This window comes from Toxotes jaculatrix, chromosome 19 (genome assembly GCF_017976425.1).
Source record: "Toxotes jaculatrix isolate fToxJac2 chromosome 19, fToxJac2.pri, whole genome shotgun sequence".
Classification (NCBI taxonomy): Eukaryota; Metazoa; Chordata; class Actinopteri; family Toxotidae; genus Toxotes; species Toxotes jaculatrix.
In genome coordinates, this window is record NC_054412.1 from 13,182,154 (window position 1) to 13,201,548 (window position 19,395).

Genomic DNA, 19,395 nt, shown 5'->3' on the forward strand with positions numbered 1-19,395 from the left:
ACTGTGCTTCCTACCAATGCAACCCCAGCATCAAGGCATTAGGCGTGGCTTCAGAGAAGTCTGTCAAAATCAATGTCCCCGTCCTTAAATTGGAATAATCCCATTAAATAAACTTGATTTACATCTAATAGATTTAAAAATAACATGAGTATGATACACCATGAGCTAAATCGGGGTGTTCTGTCAATAGTTTTGATTGCGTTAGGGTTTTTTTAAGGGCTGTTTAGAGAATAATCCACCAATTTATAATATAATACAGCTACTAATTTTCTCACTCAACTCAAAATTATCAGTGGCCCAAAGAAAGTGTTCAGAAACTAAACATTCTGAGCAGCTGCCTCAGTACATTTCATCCGTCAATCCAGTTAAATAAAATAACATAATATTCATTTTATCATACCGATGCTTGGCAGATACGCTCACTAAGAACAACCGATGAATGCCTGCCACGTCAGATATTATTCTTAGCAATAGGCCAATGGATTACCTTTGGAGGCGGGACAACATGGCTGGAACTTCATGTACAGTAGTAAGCTCATGAGGTGCTAAAACTGTAATGTTATATCAGTGTATTAAGAAAATAAAGATTGATTCACCTTTAAAGCAACGTGCATTTGACCTACTGAAACTATCTTTACATTTACTCCTGTTAAATGTTCGGCACTAATACAAAACGCGTCGAGAGGGATGTGTGGCTAACATTAGCTCAAGAGTGCTAATGATAGGGACTTGCTAACTTGTGCTAACGCGTAAACACGCTGCCTCTACTAGCTTCACACACTCGCATACACAGAAGTGAATGAAACACAGCTTAGTGTGAGGACCTTTACTACGGGGGGCTCAAACTGCAGGGATGAAGAGGTGGACCTGGCGAGAAGGGCAGCGACCCCACAGGAGACGAGGGGCTGGTCACCGCCGTGGTTGGTATAGAGACAACCGGCAAAGATCAACACAGGACGAACAGTGGTATGTTGAATGAAAAGCTGGCACATATTAGAGGTACTTAGTTTCAAGAATGCGATTTGTGTCTTAGCACTTCCCAGCATTTACAGTGTATGTAACATTTATCCTTAAATCGAGCGTTTCTTCCTTTGTTGTCACAGGTACGGGCACAGTGATGCAGGGCTGTCTCATAGAGCATCTCAGGGGAGGCACGATAACCAGTCTGCCTCTTCTTCTCCTTCTTCCTCATCTTCATCCTTATCTTCGTCTTCCTCCTCCAAGACCAGCAGTGCTGCCCCAGGTCAGTACCAGACAAAAACCCTCTCTCTAATCAAACAAAGCTGCTTCGTGTGGACTCTTGTCATGAATACTGGTAACACAACCACATGTGAAGGAACCATTAGAACACACAGCAACAGCAAAGAAATCTGGATCAGTCTATGTGTTTGAACATTGAAATAAATGGTCAATATTCCAGCTGTAACTTGGATATCAGGGGGATTTAAATTAAACATATGGAGAAAAGATGTGCATGATTGTTCTGTTGTCAGAGCTGCCTGGTTTCTACTTTGACCCGGAGAAAAACCGTTACTTCCGTCTGTTGCCGGGACATAACAACTGTAACCCCCTGACCAGAGAGCAGTTGCAAGAGAAAGAAAGGGAGAAACAGAGAAACAAGATGCTCGCAGAGGATGAAAAGCCAAGAAAAGTAAGTTTGCATTGGACGGGGAATAATCTCCAGCTTTCTATTTGTTTTCTTTTGTACTTGAAACTCCAACATATACTTTCTCTTGCCATTAGTGTATCTTTCAAGAGGAGAAATTTATGTAAAAACTGAAATGCCTAATTTGTATTTGTCATCAAAATAAAAGCCTATCATATGAATCCAATTAAAATATGTGGTCTCGTAGACTGAGCTCAGGCATTTTGGCCACAATAAGGACAGACTGTTTGTCTGCAAATTGTCACTCACTTGGTTGCTCATTTACAGTCACTGAGAGGACAGTGTGTGAGAATTCAGTGAAAAGGAACACGAAAGAGTTCACTGTTGATTTTGGTAGAAGCAAGCAGACGTCCTGTCATCTGGTTTATTTCAAGAGAAGAAATAAATGTTTTCTATTGTAAAATGACTACAGATAGATCAATTTTTTCAATTTTTTTCCCCCACCATTAGCTGGGAACGAGCCACGTTCTAAAACTTGTGTGCCTGGATGGGTTTCATCCCTGTTTAATCCCTGATATCTCCTTCTTCTTAGAAAGCACCAAGAACAGGACTGAACACTTCACTGCTGCTGCAAAAAAGGCACCTTGGTTTGTTACCTGAGAACTCCTATTGTAGGTACTGTATCACACTGATGTGTGCACGTGCATACCAGGGCGTAGAGCTGTTCCCCTTGTATCCCATACATGTTTCAGTACCCACAGCTGTAATACATTACAGAAAACAACCCCAGTGAAACAAAGACTAACTTCAATCCTAATCAGTTCTGTATGTGTAGAGTGAGGGTTCTTTGGAGTATTACCGACCACTAATAATGACACTAATTATTTTTGACATGGGTTTCAAAACAGTCATAAAAAAATAAAGAAACAAAAGCATAGTAAAACATAGTCAATATATTGTGCTGCCCAACAGTTTGAATGTTATGAATTTAATTCACCTACAGTTGCAACACCAGCCTAAATGACTGATATTAAGCCCACTGGCAAACATTTCTTTTACCTCGTATTAAATAAATAGATGCATTCACTTTATTAAATAGCTGAAAGGAAGTGAGTCAATTATCTTTGTTCTGTGGTTTGTCTGCAGACATTGGTAGTCAGAGTTGCCATGGTTACTGTGTGTCTCCAGGTTGGTCCACGAGGTGAAGGTCAGTGGAATGAGACGCCACAAACTAGAGATCCAGAGCACAGACAACAGCAACCCCAACACTGACAACTTTAGACTTATAGTGGTGAGAACACACACACAAAACACCCCAGGACTAATACATAACTTAACATATTGACTAATTTTTTTGTACATAATTTAAAGTTTTTTTTCCCCCTAGTTTACTTGCTTTTGCTTAATCCTCCCTTGTCTTCTTTGTTTTTCTCAGGGGGACTCGGCATGTGAGCGAGTGTTTACAGTCAACGATGTGTCTCACGGAGGCTGCAAGTACGGCATCATGAACTTCAGCAGCAGTAGCCGGGGCTCTCTGTCTGTGGAGATGTGTGATAACCTCTACTTCACGAACCGCAAGGTGGGAGACTGTCACTAGAGCTGAAGCAGTGACTCTGAATATGTAGATGTCTCTTGTATTTTATTGTACTTGTGCTTTTCCCCACATTGGTTTAGTGGAATTTCTATTTGTATTAAACATTAAAAAATGTAGATAAACCTCGTAAATGACCTCAGACACTTTGAATCCTCTTTAAAGTCTTTAAAGTACTGTATATCTACACAGAGACAAATTATATTATTCAATCCTAAAAAATTAAATGTTGTAAATGTTTTTAATCCAACAGCAGTGACACTTCCTCTCTGGCTGAATGTGTTTCAGGTGAATTCCATCTGCTGGGCCTCAGTCAACTACCCAGACTCCCATGTGTTGTATCCTTCTTCAGCTTTAGTAGAGCTTTTAGTCAGTCCATTTGTCTTAACCCTCAAGTGCTGCTTTGGCTTCAAAAAAGAGGATCTGTATTTAACATGCTTTTATTAGAGTGGAAATGTAATGTCTCATCTCTGTCTAGAGCAAAATAGATTCCACAGAGTCACCCCTTTATTTTTGATTTGTACAAGTGTCTTCTCAGTATTTGGTGGATGCTGCCTCTATTTCCCTTGACTGAGCTGACTAACAGGCTGTGTCTGGTCGGCGTGGCAGACACCCCTGGCTGCGTCAGTTTACTTCCTGCTTCCCTCTTCAGCAACTCCAATCCAGGTTAGATTAAATATAACATTCTTTCAAACTACCCTACTAAATTTGTATTATTCTTAAGGCAGATACTTGTAGTTACTTTGCAGAATAGTTAGTTATGGTCCATTTGAGTCCATGACTGGTTCCCGTTCAACATGCGCATATGTCTGCAGACAGAGGGTGATCAGAAAGGACATATTTCATGTTGGTATTGTTTGGTTTACCCCACATTAACATTGCTCCTCTTCAATTCTTCCTTCTCTCTCCTCAGACCAGCCTGGGATGCTGTGTAGCTTTAAGATATCCACAGCCTGGTCTTGTGCTTGGTGTCTCAACCCACAGTTTGACAAGACCTTCAGCACTGGTCTGTTCCATAACCATTCTTCTTTCTACTCATAATAAAACGTAGTAATTACAATAAGTCATAATCACTGGCATCTGTGGAGGATGTTGGTTGGTTTGGCTACAGCTATCGGGAGTTAAATAATCTCTTAAATCACACTCCGTGTTTGGACAGAAACAAAACTGCAGCAACACATGTTGGAAACAAATCATTGAATGTATCTGTAGTTCTTCAAAGGCTACGAGTGCAGAAAATCAAACATTTTAAAAGCCATCTTGGGGTTCAGGTTTGCTTTAGGGTCACAGATGCTTTTAATGTGTTTGAAAGATTGTCTTGATAGCATTTATTCAAGTGGAGTACAGAATAACTTAATTGCTGATAATTGTTGTAGATGATTAAAATAAGACAGCCCTCCACAAACGTATAAATCTAAAATAATTATGTGTTCTTGCATGTGTTGGCAGGCCTATCTCGTAGGGTAATTGTAAAAGATGCAGAGACGGGCCGAACACAGACGTACAGCGTGGGCAGCGATGTCTTGGCTCAGCAGTTTGCCCTCAGGGTGAGTCATCTGTTACATTAAAGCAATGAAAGCCCATTTGAGTTCACTGGAAATACGTTTAGTGTAGGTTTCTATTTGATATGTCTAGGAACAACACCAAGCTGAAGGAGAATACCAAGGAAATAAAAAGACCTCCCTTTTTCCTCAGGTCCCCGTGCTGTTTAACGGTTGCAGATCAGGGGAAATCTTCAGCATCGACCTGCGGCAGCGTGGCCGCAGGGATCAAAGCTGGAAGGCCAGCCGCTTCCATCAAGAGTCAGCCATCACCTCCGTCCGCGTTCTCCAGGATGAGAACTACCTGCTTGCTGCTGACATGCTGGGCCAGGTCAGGTTAAACACAACATTTTGTCAAACGGTGGGACACACTTTGAGTCCTGCTATAAACATTTGGTTCTAAATTACCAGTATGTTGATTATGTTTTGGTCCTGAGATGAGATTAATGTCCCAAGAGGAAAGATTTGGCATCTGCCACACCAGTTACGTCATTGCCAAGAAGGGCGCTGACAACCTGTAACAACTTAGTGGTCATAATGATACACAGCACTGTTTATTATGCAGTTAAATCTGCAAACTTTGGCGACTGACAAAGTGTTAAAAGAATGACAGAAAGGTATCATTAGGGTAAAGAAGATTGTAATTGAGCTGTTTTGGCTTTTTACAATTAAACCCAAGCTGTGTTTTACAGCTTTTTATCCAATACAAGTCAGTATGAGAAATTCTTTTGGACTCAGTCCAAAACTTCAGCACAGGGTCCAAATAAAATCCTGAGATTTTTCAGAATAAAATGTAAACATGTAAACCCACACTGTTATTGCTTTAACTTTGTGTGTTTTCTTCATTTATGTGTAGATCAAGCTGTGGGATGTGAGGGTGACAAAGCCAGTGCAGGAGTACAAAGGACATTATAATGAACATGCCTACCTTCCTATTCACGTCAATGAACCTGAGGGGCTTTTGTTGGCAGGTAAGTCACCACAAAACCTGCATTCACTGCTGAGACTGAGTTTGTTTTTCAAAACTCTCACTGTTTGACTGGTTTGTGTTCTCTCCACAGTGGGTCAGGATTGCTACACGAGGTTATGGAGCCTGAAGGACGGCCACCTGCTGCGGACCATCCCATCACCCCACCCAACTGCAAACGACCTCATCCCAAGTGTCGTCTTCTCCTCCAAGTTGGGCGGCTGCAGGGGGCTCCCCGGCCTGCTCATGGCTGTCAAACACGACCTGTATTACTTCCCGTACAACACTGACTACCAGGAAGGAGGAGAGCAGCAGACTGGATTTTATGAAAACACTGGTAATGCTTCCACTCACACATGATTTAAAAACAAAAAAACAAGGACAAACACACAAATGGTGTTATATTCATATACAAAACCTGTAGGTATTGTATAATTGAAAGACCTGTGTGCAGTGAATTTCCATAAGGTTGGACTGAACTTTTGTTTTGGAAGATGACCTCATAAAAGTTACATCTGTGTCTCAGGGGAATGTTGTTTTTCATAGACTTGTTTTTGCCAAAAGGAAATAGAAGTGCTACATACATGAGTGCACACAATTACTACTAGTTTACTGCAACCTTTTCAAAATAAGTGTACTTACTTAAGACATGATTGATTTTAATTTGTAATGTAATTCAGGATTTTTCTAATTTGAATTTGTGATCAACACTGTGTTTATACTGTAGATTGACAACTTTTCCTAATTGTTGTTTAAAATAATCATTAAACACAGTGATCTATTGAATTATTTTAGTTCTCTAAATGATACACAAACACTCACAAAATTAGTTTCTGCAGTTTAATACATACTGTATGAGCATACATGAACATAAAGGTATTGATTTGTTCCATGTGATATCTGTAGTCATTGATCATCTCTCTCTGAGAGGATGAGACAGTTCATTCTTTCAGGTCAAAGTCTGTTCTTTCAAGCTTATTTGTTGACATCATAATCAAACCAACTCTCCCAGTCAGTTACTGAAAAATATCCCAGGTTAACTAGCGATACAGTCACACCTAACAAAGCCTACGTGTGACAGCATCATTTGTTGCATTTATAAGACAACTGTCCGATATGATCTCAGCCGCAGCTCACTTGACGCTGCAGCTCATTAAAAGCTCCTCTCTAACCAGCTACACAGCCTGAGTTGACAGAGTAAAAGATTTACTCTTCTAATTCTCTCCTGTTTTGAGGGGCCAGCCTCAAAAACAATGGGTTGAAGTCTTCTCTCTACCATATTGCTACTGTGAGCCAGCCACTCTATAGAAGCAGTTTCTGTTGCATTTTATCCCACTGCAGTCAGATTTGTCTTGTTAACAGATAGTAGTTTTGACATTTTAAAAACAAAACAAGGCCATTTAGAAATTTCCCTGTTAAAGTAAACATTTTTTTCTCCATATATGTATATTCTATGTAACAATTTAAACAGTCAATGTGGACAGCATTATTAAGGCTGTTCTATTATCATCCACCCATTCAAATGCACAGACAACCACAAAGGATCATGGGATTATGTTAAGTCGTTATTACTGAGTAATTATATAAGTTGGAATGCATCTCGGTGCTACAGTACATCAGTGGCTTCTGATTGTTGTAATTCTCCTGAAGCCAAAGAGTGGCAGGAAAGCTAAAGCTAGTAGGGCTGGAGCAGAGGAAAATTACAGTACATCCAGTCAAACGTGGATCTGAATTTATTGTGGTGGATCATTTTTCAGGTTTTCCCATCATTTCCTCTAAAACCAGTCCTGAAAGTTATATCCAGGGCTCCTGCAGAAACAATCATAGACTAAAAGTGCTTACCTGGAATCAGTTAGTACTATTATTATTAAACGGTTTACACATGTAGCCCCAGACTAAAAAAAAGGTGCTAATAGTTCTAGTGTGTCACACTGGGAGGGATTGTCAAAGGGGTAAGGGTTTCATGTGCATCAGTACAAATTTGAAAGGGTCTAAAGGGGCACACGGAAATTCACCTGAACTCAACTGTAAGCAAGCATTTACTGTACAATACTCACTTTCATCATCTCAAGTTGTTTCACCTCATCTGTCTTCTTGATATTCAAGTCTCACTCTGACTGGTATTCTTCACAGTGTAAAATATAGGCATATTAAAGTGAAATAGCATCGACTGAAGTCGATCTGAGGGCCGCGTTTAAAAACAAAAAAACAAGAAACAGAGTCCAACCTGTCACCGACTGTCAGGTGGCAGCCAAGAAAAGCCACTAAAAAAAAACAAGGATTTGAAGTCTTTCAGCTAGAGTCAAAATTCCAGTTTTTGTAGAAGTTGGCGTCCTTAACCGTTTCCACTCTTGAGTCCCGCTCCTGGTCCTGCTAGAGCTCCCCAGGTTTCTGGCTGCAGCCGTTGCAGACCCTCACGGGATGATCCCAGCCACGGGAGGGCACTGAGCGTCGCTCCTGAGAACAGTCGTCACACACCCCCTGGCCACAGGCACGGCAGTGGTGGATGGAGAGACGTGGGGTGAACTCCCTCTGGCAGTCGCAGCAGGAGTGGATGTCCTGATCTGGGACCCAGTAGGCCGGGCGAGCTGCATCCTTCACCAAGCCTGGAGACACATAAGAAAAGGGAATGTCATGGTAAATATAACTGAACAACCAGGGAGTCCACTAATAGAGCTATTTGTGACTCTGTTTTGTTTCAGGAACTGTGAAAAACCAGTTACCCAATAATTATAGCTTTGCTCCTCATAATTACTGGACCCACTGAGGGTAAAAGAAAAAAAACAACAGCAATTTCTTTCTACCATAATGTTCTACCACATTTTACAGAACCAGGAGTTAATAAAACTTTCATTGTTGAACAATAGCTGGAAAGAGCAACAATTTCAATTAGAAGTAGTCTTGACAAAGCAGTTAGATCTAATGCTCACCGAGAGGTATGTCGATAGCACCGACTACAGCTCCTAAAGTGTTCTGAACAGCCTCCCCGACCTTCCTGGCTATCAGTGTCCCTCCTTCCTCTTCCAAGGCAGCATCCAGCAACTCTACAACCAGAAAACAAGAACTTATCAGCTGAGACACTCTCAGACTGTTCAGAATCACAACCTGAAAACTGATATCATGTCACACAATTAAGAAGGACTTGTGTAAAAGTGTCTCAGTACACAATGGTTCCAAGTGGGACTAATTAGCATACCTGTTGGGATTCCCCTGTTGTGAAAACATGCATCGCAGACTCGCACAGGTGCAAGACCCCAGCCCCTCTCCGGTACTGGGCGGGTTTTGGAGGAGCAGGCGTCACAGAAACCCTCTCCGCAGGCACGGCAGTGGTGCTTGGTGTCGTTGGGCTGGAACTCTTCTTCACATTTATGGCATTTCTACATCACATACAAAGAGGATAACAAGTGAGTCTGATGCCAGTTGCTAGTGGAACATTTTGATGATAAGTTTTCACTTAACAACATGGATATTTTTATCAAATCCGGTTTGTATAGAGACTACAGGATGTAACGCTTGTGTAACAATCTGGGTATTGGCTATTGTATGTGCATGTGGGTGAGGACTCTGTGATCTAAATCTCAACCATCTGTCCTCACTTCCCAAACCACCCCCCACAACCACTGCTGCATCTGAGCAACAAATGTTCCTCATGGAAATCACACCTTTGTTTTAGATGTTGCAACACTGCCACTACAGTCTGCCATTACACTGGCAGACTACATTTTAGTCATGTACCAGGATAAGGGAGTTGGGTTTCCAGTAGGCGGGAGCAATCTGGTCAGTAAGCCAAGAGGTGACTGCTTTGGCAGGCTTGACGCTGAGTTCAGACACTGACTGAGAAATGTATTTCACTCCATCCAGCAACCTCTGAGCAGCGTTGTTGTTGTCTTTCAAAAAGCCGTCAGACTGAAAAAAAAAAGGCAAGGAAAGAACAACAGAGTTAAGGTACAAAGCCTTACGGGATGACAGCAACAATTTATTCATGGCGTTTGTGCTTCTCTACTCAGCACCAACAAAATTTTGTGTTACTTTCCTGGGCACCTTCACACACGTCCAACTGGCAAGAATTAATGACAAATGAAGCTCAGAGTGGATGTGACAACATCCATTCGACTTAAAACCTTTAAGTTCTTGGATTGCGACTTTGTTTAATTGGTTTAAGCAGAATCTCATTTAGGCTGTTCCACTGTGGCCTTACCCCAGGCCAGATGTGCTGGATTTCTGTTCTGACCACTGTTTCCACTGGGTCTTGGTTTCCATACCAGTACTGCCTGCTTCTATAGATCACTGCACAGTTGGGGCATTCAATTACGTACCTAGACAAAGACAAGAAAAATTATCTCAGGTCGAGTATCAGAGGGACAGATTAGTTAGAGTATAGTCAGAGTACTTTCTCTTGTTACAGTTCAGCAAAGCAGTCAACAGTAAATGGACAAATGATTCCAGTTTAACAAGTAGGCGGAAAACACTTGGTAATGTTTTCCAATTTTTTACCATAACGAAGAGGGATGTATTAAATTATTTGTGCTTGCGAGGAAGCTATTTCCAATCATTGTCCAAATGGCTCTGCGGCAGATGGACTCACCCAGACCAGGCGTAGATGGCCAGGCCAAACCATGGTGAGTCAGACGAGGCCGTCGTTTTGGGAACCACTATTACCTCCTTCCCTCGCTCGTAGCATGCCTGAGAAGTTCAGCATAGACACTCAGACAATCACCACGCAAACCCCCTTAAACACACGTATGTGTGGCGTTGTGGGTTCATACTTGCCTTGCACGTGTAGATGCGATTGTCGTACTGTGCAGAGTAGCGGCAGCGATGTTTGGCTTCGTGGTCGAGACCCTCCTTTAAGTGATTCATGCTTCTCTTACAGCCTGAACTGAAAGAGGGAGCAAACCAAGTCAAACACAAAGGCCAGAAATTCTTTGTTTGCAGTTTTAACAATAAACTTACCAATTATTTTTCAAAATAAAATGCAGCTGTGATGCTTAGTCATATAATTAAAAACTATTTATGTAGTTGTAATTTATAGATTCCCCCAAAGGGAAAGTACAAATGCAAAAGCAAAGTGTTTCATAGACACAAACTTAAGACTCCTGTACTCGTGTTTTTCAAAAGCTCAGTAGATTTCGCTGTCTCTGACTGAAAATATTTCTTGCTTACATAAACACAAGTAAAGGTCACAGTAGAGATGCAGTGACTGAACAATGGCACCCACAGCTGGGGGAATTAATACAGTTAAACCACTGAGTGAAACTAAGAGAACAGTGTACAACCCATAGAGAAATGAATGTACCAGTACACTGTGACGTGTTCCTTAATTATACCTCAGAGATCACATGTGAGAATTTTTCTGTCATGTTTGTTTTTCTGCGTCATGAATAATTTCTGTTTACAGGCATGGTCAATAAGTGAGAGACACGTACCCACAGCTGAGGCAGATGCTAGAGCAGGTGAAGTACTCATCTGGAAAGAAGGAGTTACTGGTCATGTGCTCATCTGGAATCTCTCCACTGAAGCGCTCACTCAAGGCCTGAGGTAGGGAAGAGTCAATAATACTCACTTTAGACAATTCTGGCTCTAAATTAACTGTTCCTTCATTGTACATAGCCAAATGCCCAGATACATGGCTATACAATTCACATTTCTTCATGCAGGAAAACATCACTACCTGCAGGGCCTTGTAGATGACACTGGCAGAACGTGGTGAGCGGGTGGTGTTGTTATCCAGCTGTTGCTCCAAACTGCGCAGCAGGCCGCTGAAGTCTGTGGGAGGGTTGTAGGTCCGAGTTCCTCGGTACTGGATGGAGCTGAATGCTTCTGGAAACAGACCCAGCTTCCTGAAACGCTCCTGAAGCAGACGCTCAGCTGATTCAGATGGCTTGTCTAGAGATGGTGAGACAGACAGACAGTCAAGAAGAGGTTAACCTGAGCATCTCTAAACAATCTCGTGCTTGTCTTTATAATTTAATTCCTACAAAGTACAGTCCAAATCACAAGGGTTGTTTGATGTACCTGATCCTAGTAGCTTGGTGTGGACGGTCTCATGGAAGATGATCACCGCAGGGCCCAGAGTGGACAACGGGACGTCCAGGCCACAGCGGCTGGTAGTTGCCTTCAACTCCCTAGTGAAATGTTTTAAGTAAGCATCCGACGCATCGCCAAGGAACTTGAATAGGTCGTCATGGAGACGGTCAGCATGGGTTCTGTAGATGACCACATCAGAAATAGCCAGGACCTTGAGAAGCAGCCGGGTTCGCTGACCCTGATTGGCTCCTGGTGACCAGTGTGAAGACAACAAAGAAATGCTATTAACTGTGGAAAAGAACTTCCCCCTAACCTTGTTAGTTTCATGATATAAGGCAAATCAATTCTTTGTCACATACCAGCCCCAAGTAGTCCCTCTGTGTCGATGACCACCACCCAGTGCACAGGGTCCATAGCTGCCCAAACACCCACAGTGCAGGACTCCTGGGTGGGCGAGGTCTTGAACACTTCTCTCCCAAGGAAAAATGTGTGGTTCAGGGTGTGGGACTTGCCCTCCCCAGTGTTCCCGAAGATGGAGACCACCTTGAGGAGCTCATCTGGCCTGCAACCCAGTCGTCTGACAAACTCCTCCTCATCCTTCACCTGAGAATCCACCATCATCAACATCAACATCAGCCACATCATCTTAACATCACATTCACAAAGTGTGAACAAAAGATTAATAACGTTTTCTCACACACTTACCTGCATCTCCTCCTTCTCGTCCACCAAGAGGAAGCTGCACACCTTCTCCAGCTTGGCCTTCAGGATCTCCATCTCTGACTCCCCAGCAGTCACGCTGTTTTCCTGGGGAACTTTGGCTGGAGGATAAGGTGTCAGAGGGTGCTTCCTCTTGTTGACTCCACTGTGGGTGCGTTTCTGGCAGTCCAAACACAAGTTGATCTTACAACCCTGGCAGCGCACCACAGCTCTGAGCCGTCCGCCATTGACAGAGCAGCTGCTGTCGCCTTTACAGGAGTCACAGAAAGGAACGTGTCCTGGTGCAATCCGAACCCGATCATGATTCCTCATTCGCTCCTGGCGATGGAGCTCCAGTTCACAGCGTGCACATTGCAAGCTGCCACATTCATCACATTCAAACGCAGCCTCATCTGAGCCCCCACAGGCGTAGCTCTCCTGACAAACTAGGATTGTGTTCATTCCTTTATCTATAGCTGGACCTTGACCACTCGTGTCAAACCTGACAGATCAGGACAGGACACAACCACCGATGTTGATAAGAAGAGGGAACTATGACTTTCAGTATTACTGAGAGTAACTAGGATTGCAAAAGCAATGCAGGTGGAAGACACAAGGTTATGGCACGGTTAAGCAAATCTATAACCAGATGTGATGCAACCTTTTTTGTTCAAATTGTCCGAATTGCCAATTCACTTATGTGTAACACTGTTGAAAAATAAAATGAAATGTTCAGCTGACCTTGTTAATGCTCATTACCAATGAGGATATTCAGTCTGTAGTAAAGTCCACGCAGCAATTCAAAATTCACTTGTCCAGATTAGTAATGACTTTATGTTTTGGCACAACAGTTTGCTAGCTAACATTAGCTGCCCTGCACCTCTTGTCTTGCTTTAATAATCAGCTGTCGATGCCAAGTTGCTATTTAACAGCAGCTTGGCGTGTTTTTCATCATGCCTAAACAATACGCTATGAAACTCAGCAATAAACAGTCACTAGCTACAATTAGCTAGACGACGGGACACACTTCTGAAGAAACAAACAACCTTCATTTCAATCGACTGACCTAGCAGCGGCTACTAGTCCAACGGGTGACTCGTTAACTTAAACGCTGCCTCAGCAGAGGCTAAAAGTGGACACGTACACTGTCTAACACCATACCGCCGACTGCCACATATAGAGAAGGCTAGCTAGCTGCGCTGTTTTGTCTCAGACCTTGTAGATGTTGTTGCTTTTACATCAGCTGATCGGCTTGTTTTTATCCAGAGGTCAAAAGTCATTAAACACAGTGCATTTTGGGTAATGAAGGAGTTATCCGTTGCATAGGAAAACAAGCACTTTTATTCTATTTATAAACTTATGAATTATATTTTATAGTACGCATAATAACGTAAACTCCTCGCATGGTTTCTAAACATACTTTTACAAAAGCTACTTAATCAAATTGCAAGGCTCACGGTGAGAGGATGCTAACCGCTGCCCATAATGCTTTGCACCTTCCAGCGGCTGCAGGGTTTGTTTTAAATTTTGTCCGGCGTACACCGAAACTTCCCCATGTGGACGGAGACAACTCTTGGCAGCAACACGGTGTACCAATATCAAGTGCTACATCGTATAGGGTTTATTGTTAGACGGTGAGTTCCTCTGTTTGCTGTGGAGCACGCAGGTCTCCACTGTTAGCTAACAGTTGGTCTTTATTTTAGCCGCTTGAACCACAATGAATCCGACTACCCCGGTGTAAAAAAAGGAGCGCGGCTAATGTGCGGATTGATTTGTTTTTTGGCACCGGTCTACTTGTTCTTGTGCTTGCAACGTTCTCTATTTCTGTCTTTTTAATTTTTTCTTATTTTAGATTTAACTGGAGCAAGGCTATAACCTTAAGTATGTATGCATAGTTTCCCTTTTACTGTCGTTAAGAAAGCACCGCTGTCTGCCTTCATATGTTGCTGACCTTGTCTGTTCACAGCCGATAGCCAACGTTAGCTCAGCGCTAACCTAAGTGTGTTTCTGAAACTTCACTCAGTGCTCGGGTTTTTCTTTACTTTCCCCGTTTTTGTTGCGTTCATAATGGAAGATGAGGCCTTCACAGACATTAATGGTAAACCAATATCTCTAGACTGTCAGAGTCACTCCAGCTTTTGTAGGGAGTTCACTGTCAGCTCGCCCAAAGTGTCCATCGGAAAGGTGATGGTTTACACCTGCTCTGTTTGGCTTTTAGCATACGCCGTGTTCTTCTTTACACAGGTAAGACCGATGACTTGCTATTCCTGTTTATGGTTTATTGCCTGGTCCTTGTTTATAACCAGTACTGTTCAGCTCCATTAGCTTTCATGGCAGTGAGATATTATCTTGATGGTGTAACCAAGACATTTCTGGTGGTCAGGCTTCTCTTTGTGATCTGTAAATCTGAATGATACTCTGATCAAAACCTGCATTTGAATACCTTTCTCTTGCAGAACACTGCTGTTCTGTCCAGTGCCATACTCATCACTTTGGTCGGCATGATGCTTCACATCCACTTTGTGAAGGTGGACCACGAGTCCCTGCTCGTCATTGGGTCCTTAGGCATTCAGGTGTCCTCCAGCTACGCCTCAGGCCGCGAGACCACCACTTTCATTGAGATGAGCAAGATCAAGGATATTGCCATCAATGAAGCAATTTATATGGTGAATAAGGACCATTTCTGCTGTGTGCAGCAACATTATTCATATCATTGTATGCTGCTCATTCCGTGGTTATTTCAGTTTATGTTTTTGTGAAAAGTGGACTGATGTCTAATGTTTTCATTTCAGCACCAGATCATCTACTATCTTTGTGTATTGTTGAAGGACCCCACAGAACCTGATGCAGTGTCAAGCGTTGTGCCATTGTTTCAGGTGAGGATGAATGCTCCTGATGGTGTATCAACAGCTCAGACAGAAACTTGCTTTTGGCAAGAGTGTTTCAGTGTTGTTTCTCGTTTTCCTCCTGCATAAAAGATTTTCATGTACACTGTGTAATTCACAGTGACATGTTTCCAGTGAACACTGTTTATTTGTCTTTCAGAGTTCAAAGCCCAGGCTGAACTGCTTGGTGAAAGTTTACAGAAGCTGTCAGGAGATTCTTTCAAAGTGCTGACGACTCACAAGTCATACGTTAGAAATGTTTGTGGTCATGCAGCATGCTTTTAATTTTTCTTTGCTTAGGTCATTTTCTTTCTTTTCAGTGGATGAAAGCAGTAAGTATCCTTCCATCCATGCACTGGCTATACCAGTTGTCCTTTTGAAGGTCATGGGCGTGGGAGGGGGCAGGGTACAGGGTACACCCTGGGCAGGTCGCCAGTCTTTCACAGGACATATAGAGTCAAACAACTTTAGAAAGCAGGCAGGTTTTTTTTTTTTTTTTTTTGATTTGATTTACAGTGTATTTTGATAAATTTCCTCCTTTTTGTCACCTGTTTGAATACACACGATGAGAATAGAATCTGTTGAACACAAAAGAAAGCACTGCCTTGTTTTATAAGATAATTATTGGTGTTATAATGTTGTATTTTGTTGTGTAACTTGAATAACTAGTCTTAGACTACTTTAAACCCAAAGAGCCAAACTTTTTAGCTGACACTGTATTAAAAGAATTTCTATTTAACAATTTAGCTTTTTTACTTATTTATTCATTAAAACTTGAATTAAGTAATTATGCCAGTTTATGTATTTTTGTGCATTCTTACACTGTAGTTTTTGATAAAAATAAATTTGATTAAACATTAAACAAAATAATTTGCAGTCACTGGTAAATAACTTGCTTGTGGTCAATGTTTTTGAGGACCTTTACTCTCCTCCCCCAGTAGGGGGCAGCATCACACTAATTCAAACTTAAACACTTCATTAATCAGACTGAAGAAAACTGAATCAAGCTCTATTATTTATAAAAAATAGATACATGCACATGCTCATCTTTTCCCACAGTTAATCCTGTAAACAAACTGCTTCTGAATTGACTCTGTATGTCTGCAGGAAGCTTTAGAAAGAAGTTACTAAATGAGATATATAAATGTGTAGTGTCAGTTGTGATGTGTCTAGAGTATATTTTTGTAAATAACATCCCCGCCTTCTTCCTCTAAAACATTTTCACTTCCTCATAACTGTACCTTTGTAGAGACATTTGGTCACGTTTACCTCAGTTGTCTGTTACCTTACTTGTGACTGTTGATATTACCAGACCTGTTTTCAGAAATGTTACTCGAGGTTAACTCGCTCACCAAATAACAATGGCAGTGTGTGTAGGCTCAGCTTCAGAATAAGTTTCGTTTCAGAGGACTGACACCAACAGTTTGCTGAAGAGTATTGGCATTAACTCCTGATTCCCGCAATTCATAAAGTGTAGAAGAACATAGATACTGACCTGGCATTACTTTTTGTCTTATAATCTTGTTGAAGCGTATTTTTTACTCACAGGTAATGTCAATGTCAAATACTTTTTTATTATTCCTAGGCAAAGAAGCAAGGGCTTAGCAGAACCGAGTCAGGTACATATAATGTAAACCATTTTGTTTAAGTCCTGTATAAAACAAACCAAACTATTCCACACAAAATTTACTCGTGGTCGCAACTAATTTATAACAGTGTGACTGAAAGTGTAATAGGTATCCACTGCCAACAGTTTGAAGTTCAGAGCCCTTGTTTTCACCACCACTCGGCCTGTATTCCTCACCAGGCCTTATTTTTTCCATCCATTCTAATTCTCAACGGCCATCTGCAGCTCGCAGTCAGACCTGTGTGTGAACTCTGTGCTCCACAGGCCAACAAACCAAGCAGGAGGGTGTGATTTTTATGGGGCAAAGCATTATGCTGCTGTGGAGAGTGGCCCTCTGACGGGATAATAGTCCCTCCTGGAGGTGTGAAATGGCCAGGAACCAGCTAGGGGAGAGAACCTGGGAGTGACCAGGAGTGACACCTCAGGGCTTCTGAATAGGCCTCATAAACAAGCAGCAAACCCCGAGTGTAAATCACAGGTGGGGTAAAGGTTTGGCAGGGCAAAAACACAGTGAGGCTTTCTTCAGTCAGAGGTGCGGACTGTTAATTACCCTTCTTTATAATAGGGTTGTAATTGCACATTAACTCTTTTGGTTCAACTACAGTATTTCTGTGGATGTTTTTAACATTAAAATACTCATCAGTAAAGACAACCCCTGTGGTCTTACTTGTTGCTGCAGGTTTTCGTTAAATTTGTGTTTTTTTACATGATGCACATACTTTTCTGTTCTCTTAATGGTAACCATGTAAAATCAGCTTATGGTGTTAAGGGTGTGAGAATCTCATGGTTTAGTGGGAGAGGAGGGATTAGAGTCCCACTGAGACGGGGAGTTGCCCCTTTACCTCCTGCAGAGCGTGCACACACACACATGTGCACGCAAAGTGTGGATGTGTTCTACACAAAAACACATCCACACTTTGTAGTTCTACATTTTGAAAAATGCACTTATTCACTTTCTTGCTGAGACTTAGATATGACACCTCTCTTAGAGTTGCCTGTTAAATATGAAGCTGTAGCCAGCAGCAGATTAGCTTAGTTTAGCACAAAGACTGGAAACGGGGGAAACAGCTAGCCTGACTCCCTTGTCAACACCTTTAAGGCTGACTAATTAACATATGTGTATGTACTGTATTGTGTGCATAACATTGTATTTTGTTTGCTTAATCTGTATATAAATATGAGCATAAAAAGACAATGCATGGACATTGCTCCCAGCCAAGAAATAGTGCAGCACATAAATCTCTGTCAAATTGCAAGTTGTAGTTTTTCCATGCATGGATTAAACAAATGAGGTTAAACATGTTAATTAGTGAGCTTTAAAGGTGCTGGTAGTTTGATTTTCCTACCTTCCTGCAGAGCTGGGTGAGCTGCTCCCCTCTGTTTCCAGTCTTATGATAAGCTAAGCTAACCAATTTTTACATATTTTCCATATAGATGTGAGAGTGGTATCAGTGTCCTGATCATGCTCTCAGCAAGAAGGTGAGTAAGTGTATTTCCCAAAACACACAGAGTCACACATTTACTGAATGTGCCCTTTATTCTGAGGTACATAGGAGACCCAGCTCAATGGATTTAAAAAGACAATGTGTAAATTTATAATAAAGTTCACAGAAATTGAATTCAAAGGCCAGCTGGGTGTAAGAAAAACTCTTTTATCACCTTAATTCTTTGTAGTTTTGTGTCTTGTGTATTGAGTTCCTGGCCCACAGGAAAAAGAAGGAAGGAAAAAAAAAGTACTATGGTATTGTTTGAAACATGTCCGTTTATCCGCTCTACCTACCAGTCCATACAGGCAGGTGTAACTTGATGTCAGTTTGGATTTGAATCTCAAAAACTCCCTCCCTGCCTCACTGGTAACGTCAGAGGAAGTCTTACCGGTCACTTCGTTCTCTCTCACTAAACATGCGTGTACATGTGTTGTGGTCTCATATGGAAGTGTATTCTCCTGTAGGACATATGTTTGCATATTCCACTGACAGCTTTACTCTGTTATGGAAAGTTAGTGGAGAAAATCTTTTTTTTATTATTATTTTTGGGCAAGAAATATTGTGAGGTTCCCTTATCAGTTTACCCTGACTGTTTGTCATCAGAGCTTACCTTGGGGACTCTTAACTGCCGAACCTTATTGTTCTCCCTAACGCTCAAAATGTACCCGATCACCTTTCTGTCCAAACAAGTGCATCACTTTGTTTATGTGCAACCAGCATAGACGGACCAACGCAGCCTGATCACCGCAAGAAAAAGAAAACTGTAGGGAAAATGTCCAGAATTAATACTCTGAAGACAATAAAATATTGAAATAAGTACATATTTGGTTATAAAATAAAGACAGTAAAAATATATTTTCACTAACTGACACACTACTGTTCAATGGTATCAACAGATACATGCAAATTTACAGAAAACACAATCTTTTGTACTAGTTCAACAGTGCTCAGCCTCCTCTACACAA

General features: G+C 41.7%; 3 protein-coding genes across 3 annotated transcripts; 2 read left to right on the plus strand and 1 right to left on the minus strand.

Moving 5' to 3' along the window:
• The first annotated feature begins 504 nt into the window (after nt 1–504).
• On the plus strand, nt 505–6,541 carry wdr21 (WD repeat domain 21). The gene is made up of 13 exons (XM_041064162.1): nt 505–966; nt 1,104–1,243; nt 1,494–1,651; nt 2,199–2,281; nt 2,795–2,897; nt 3,042–3,185; nt 3,486–3,535; nt 3,784–3,863; nt 4,111–4,203; nt 4,647–4,744; nt 4,893–5,069; nt 5,595–5,709; nt 5,800–6,541. The coding sequence occupies exons 1-13, from the start codon at nt 854–856 to the stop codon at nt 6,063–6,065; spliced, it is 1,620 nt and encodes a 539-aa protein (XP_040920096.1). The 5' UTR covers nt 505–853; the 3' UTR covers nt 6,066–6,541.
• A 6-nt stretch (nt 6,542–6,547) lies between these two features.
• Nucleotides 6,548–12,941, minus strand: zfyve1 (zinc finger, FYVE domain containing 1; the record flags this gene model as incomplete). Its single annotated transcript, XM_041065006.1, has 12 exons — nt 6,548–8,311; nt 8,636–8,749; nt 8,902–9,082; nt 9,441–9,611; nt 9,904–10,021; nt 10,291–10,388; nt 10,476–10,584; nt 11,132–11,238; nt 11,377–11,591; nt 11,721–11,981; nt 12,092–12,335; nt 12,438–12,941. Coding segments are annotated over 12 exons (2,355 nt in total), but the record flags the coding sequence as incomplete, so codon positions are not given.
• A 1,108-nt stretch (nt 12,942–14,049) lies between these two features.
• pigh (phosphatidylinositol glycan anchor biosynthesis, class H) lies at nt 14,050–16,293 on the plus strand. The gene is made up of 4 exons (XM_041064532.1): nt 14,050–14,675; nt 14,888–15,097; nt 15,224–15,307; nt 15,477–16,293. The coding sequence occupies exons 1-4, from the start codon at nt 14,499–14,501 to the stop codon at nt 15,546–15,548; spliced, it is 543 nt and encodes a 180-aa protein (XP_040920466.1). The 5' UTR covers nt 14,050–14,498; the 3' UTR covers nt 15,549–16,293.
• The last annotated feature ends 3,102 nt before the right edge of the window (nt 16,294–19,395 follow it).

Excerpts from the sequence above, each read along its gene's own strand:
- pigh (XM_041064532.1), top strand. The coding sequence starts at position 14,499 with ATGGAAGATGAGGCCTTCACAGACATTAATGGTAAACCAATATCTCTA. Across the intron at positions 14,676-14,887 it reads CCGTGTTCTTCTTTACACAG|AACACTGCTGTTCTGTCCAG; the intron begins GTAAGACCGATG and ends TTTCTCTTGCAG. Across the intron at positions 15,098-15,223 it reads TCAATGAAGCAATTTATATG|CACCAGATCATCTACTATCT; the intron begins GTGAATAAGGAC and ends TTTTCATTTCAG.
- wdr21 (XM_041064162.1), top strand. The coding sequence starts at position 854 with ATGAAGAGGTGGACCTGGCGAGAAGGGCAGCGACCCCACAGGAGACGA. Across the intron at positions 4,204-4,646 it reads TGACAAGACCTTCAGCACTG|GCCTATCTCGTAGGGTAATT; the intron begins GTCTGTTCCATA and ends ATGTGTTGGCAG. Across the intron at positions 4,745-4,892 it reads CTCAGCAGTTTGCCCTCAGG|GTCCCCGTGCTGTTTAACGG; the intron begins GTGAGTCATCTG and ends CTTTTTCCTCAG.